Source organism: Antennarius striatus, chromosome 10, assembly GCF_040054535.1.
Source record: "Antennarius striatus isolate MH-2024 chromosome 10, ASM4005453v1, whole genome shotgun sequence".
Classification (NCBI taxonomy): domain Eukaryota; kingdom Metazoa; phylum Chordata; class Actinopteri; order Lophiiformes; family Antennariidae; genus Antennarius; species Antennarius striatus.
The window spans coordinates 22,725,001-22,728,615 of record NC_090785.1 but is presented as its reverse complement, the minus strand read 5'-3'; the positions used below and the strand labels follow the sequence as shown (position 1 = coordinate 22,728,615).

General features: G+C 44.9%; 1 protein-coding gene across 1 annotated transcript in view; it reads right to left on the bottom strand.

Moving 5' to 3' along the window:
- Positions 1-2,318: 2,318 nt before the first annotated feature.
- Positions 2,319-3,615, bottom strand: part of slitrk2 (SLIT and NTRK-like family, member 2) — a 2,906-nt gene continuing 1,609 nt past the window's right edge. The window contains exon 1 of the mRNA XM_068325781.1: positions 2,319-3,615. This exon is cut by the window's right edge and continues 1,609 nt beyond it. Coding sequence (XP_068181882.1) covers positions 2,552-3,615 — 1,064 coding nt within the window. The 3' untranslated portion in view covers positions 2,319-2,551.

Sequence of the window (3,615 nt, the reverse complement as noted above, 5' to 3'; positions counted from 1 at the left end):
TCTTCCAGATGGCCGCAGTTTCGACAAAAGCTATGAGTTTCTGTAAATTTTTGTCATCCTTTATTAAATTTCAATATTGCAGCGATCTGACAGCAGCGTTTAGAATATAAAAACTGATCAGCCTCATTTGGACAACAATACACGAGTCTTTCCTTCAACACATCAAAATCACCATAGCAACACAACTTGTTGCATTGAGAATATAGTATTCTATATATAGTATATATATATATATATATAGTATAAGTTCTCCTGTTGTTCTGTATGTTTCCATATAATCAGGTGACACTGCTGAGCGGTTTAGATCCTGGTTTGATCATGTGACCACTGCCGTTTCTTGCCACATTGAGCTTTATTTCAGCGAGGGCATCGTTTTCCAGATTTCAGCGATCTCATGAGTGAAAACAACCATGTCATAAACATTTAGTGACATGGATGAGATTATTTAATCAACTGTGGCCTTCCAGAAGGTTAGAAAGCTCCAGAAAGGAGTTGGAACTTGCTGCAACATCTGCAGATATTCGCTCACACTCTCAGAACCCCGAAAATTACAAACTCATTTCTCGATTTAAAATCTCCAGCATCACAAACTGTCGACCCAGTAAAAACCCGCCCGTCTCCTTCCACAGCGAGTCCGAGCTGGCAGATTGGAATGAGGCCCTGCAACATTTCAGCACCTCGGACAGCTACACAATAGCCAGCAGAGATCCAGCAGGGGGGGGGGGGGCATGAAGACAAAAGACAGAGGAGGTGGTGGAGGAGGAGGGCGGCGCAGTGGGGACGTACAAAAGAGGGAAAACGGGGGAAGAGAAGAATCTGGCCTTCGGGAGCCCATTCACAGGGGATACAAAGAGCCAATGTCAACGAGAGGGGAAGGACGGAAAACAGAATTAGCATTAGAGCGGCTAGCACAGTTCATCCGTGTCACACGGCCGGGACAGAGAGGACAACAGGCCTATAAATGCACAGGGGGATGATAACGCGTACATAAAGGGCGACGGAGTGGAGGTGACGGCCAGCGGAGTGCACATTCTTTTCCTGCACTTCCATGGCTGCTGATTGTTAGACTGTCTGATTCCAGCAGCAGGATGTGGAGGAATGTGGTGAGAAATGGAGTCTAGCAGAGTCAATACTCCAATCTGCACACAACCCTTTTTCTTTACTGCTTATCCACGAGGACCGATTCACCGCTGTTAATTGCTCCACTAATGACGATTGTTCTCTTCAAGACTACAATGCTGAAGAGCAGCGGTTGCACATTTTTTCAATCTACCAACCTCTCCAGGCCAAGCAGTAATTTTTTAGCCGGCACTCAACAGTGTTTTGACACATCCTTGTCCCTGCTGGAGGGAATATTGACATCAGACATTAGCATCGTCTGTGCACCATCAGACCGGTGGAGTGGAAATGTTGGAGGCAGGAGAAGGAATTGGGAGAAAGACTTGAAACGCAAAAAACCCCAAGGAATCCAAGGCTGTCAGTCAGATTAGAGGAAGCCGAAGAGGTCTTCTTCATCAGTCACACACACACACACACACACACACACACACACACACACACACACACACACACACACACACACACACACACACACACACACACAAAGTACCACATACTGACAAATAATCACACTCAGTTGAAACAGAATGTAGTTCAAGCTCAGGATCCTGACAAAGTGCTTCAGTGAAAGTTTAATGGCGCAGTTTCGCCGCGCTGTATTGCTCCCCAACAGCATACAATAATCTTTGTAAGTTGTACATCTCCAAAGACACTTCATATCCAAAAGCAAAATAACACCCCCCTGTAAGGAACTCACACACTGTAACACACCCAAGTGTCAAGTTGTTGTTTTTTTTTTGACGGACGAATAAGTCGTCTATTAGACATAAAGTTCTTTTTTTGTTGTTTGTTGGTTTTGTTTTAAATACAGCACTTTCAAAAAAGGAACATTTCCATTTAGCAGAGAACATTGTTGATAAAATAGTTGAGTGCAAAGGCACTTTCTGGAGTTGTTCTACTATTTTGCCGCCCGTTGCATTATGAAATAGTTTTCTCTTCTGATGTAACACTCACCATTTATCTGTGAACGCTAAATATGTACAGGAATGTCAATCTGTAGCTGTTCCTCTTTTACAAAGAATAATTATTTCATACTTTTTTTTTCTCACAGGGAAAATATAATATATATATTTTTTAATAGCACAAAACCATATTTGTACACAGTCCTGCCCATTATCTACCTGTAGTCATCAAAGTCTTTTGGAATTTCATTTCTCAAGAAAAAAAAGAAGAAGAAATAATTTATAACTTCTGGGAGGAAAAATAAAGCTGCATTATAATATACTTCTTACACTCCTTTTATACATTTGAAAAGAAAACGGAAAGAAGGGAGAGAAAAAAATTATCATCAAAGGCTTCCAGTCAATCATGAAGGATTGAACACAGATAAGATATATTTATATATATATAGAAGGCTATTATAATTGTAACTGCATGATTATAATGAATGCTGCACAGAACCTGTGGGTGGATGAGAGGTGTTGTCGCTATCTTACAATTGGCTCATCGCAGTCTGTTTCTCCAGAACTTCCAGGTAGTCTGGTTCTGTTTTTAGTTTCCCAGGGAGCAGAAGTGGGTGCTCATTGTTTTTGGAAGGCTGTTCGGCCCTGTAGTATTTCCTGGGGGTCCCGTACAACGCGGTTTTGGTCAACTTGTCCTGGTTGGTGACATGTCGCCGGGTTGTAGTGGCCTCATACGGGGGCACGATGCAAGGTCTCTTAGGTAAAGTGCAAAAGTTGTAATGAAAAGGAGGGACACCTGCAGCGGTGGGGAGCTCCTTGTTGGGCCTCTCCCCTAAGTTTTGATACAACATCTCCGGAGGCTCCGGGGTGGTCAAGCCACATGAAGTTGGAGATTTATCCATAAAATCCATTGTGCTGATGGTGTAGGCCCCTGGGCTGCGGGTGAGGACATCGTCCTTCTTCACATCCAAGGGCCCAAAGCTGAGCTCTTTCAGGTTGCGGTAATACGCCACCTGTTCGCCGTCCTTTTGCATGTAGATGGGGTTTTGGCACATGGAGCCCACAGGTGGGGGGATGTAGTTGTAAACGTGGCTTTCGGAGGTTTTATCTTGGGTTGGCTCCGGGTTGTAGGAGCCATATTGCACTTGGAAAGAGTTGAGATCTAAGTTGTTGGCACCTGTGGGGACGTGTTCTACTCCTTTACGCCGTTTCAGAACGAAAACAAACAGGCCCGCCCCAAAACAGACGGACAAGATGAAAACTACGAGAAGCCCCAGAATCAGGACGGACAGCGGGACCTCGGGATGTAACTCGGGGGTGTGGATTCGGGATTCCGTGGGGCTAACTGAGCTCAGTGACGATACAGACGGAGACAGGGTGGTCGCTTCGGTGCTCGGGATTATTAGCATAGGGGCTCTTGTAGAAGGGGTATTTTGTGGCGGGGGAACCTCGCTGGGCTCAGGGCAGATAGCCTCATTACGAAGCGAGCGCAGTAGACGACCGGCGTGCTTAGAAGGTGAGTCACAAGTGATTTCATTCACCACTACACTGGTGCTGGACAGCTCCATCCAGTTTTTGAGAGCTACGATGTCAC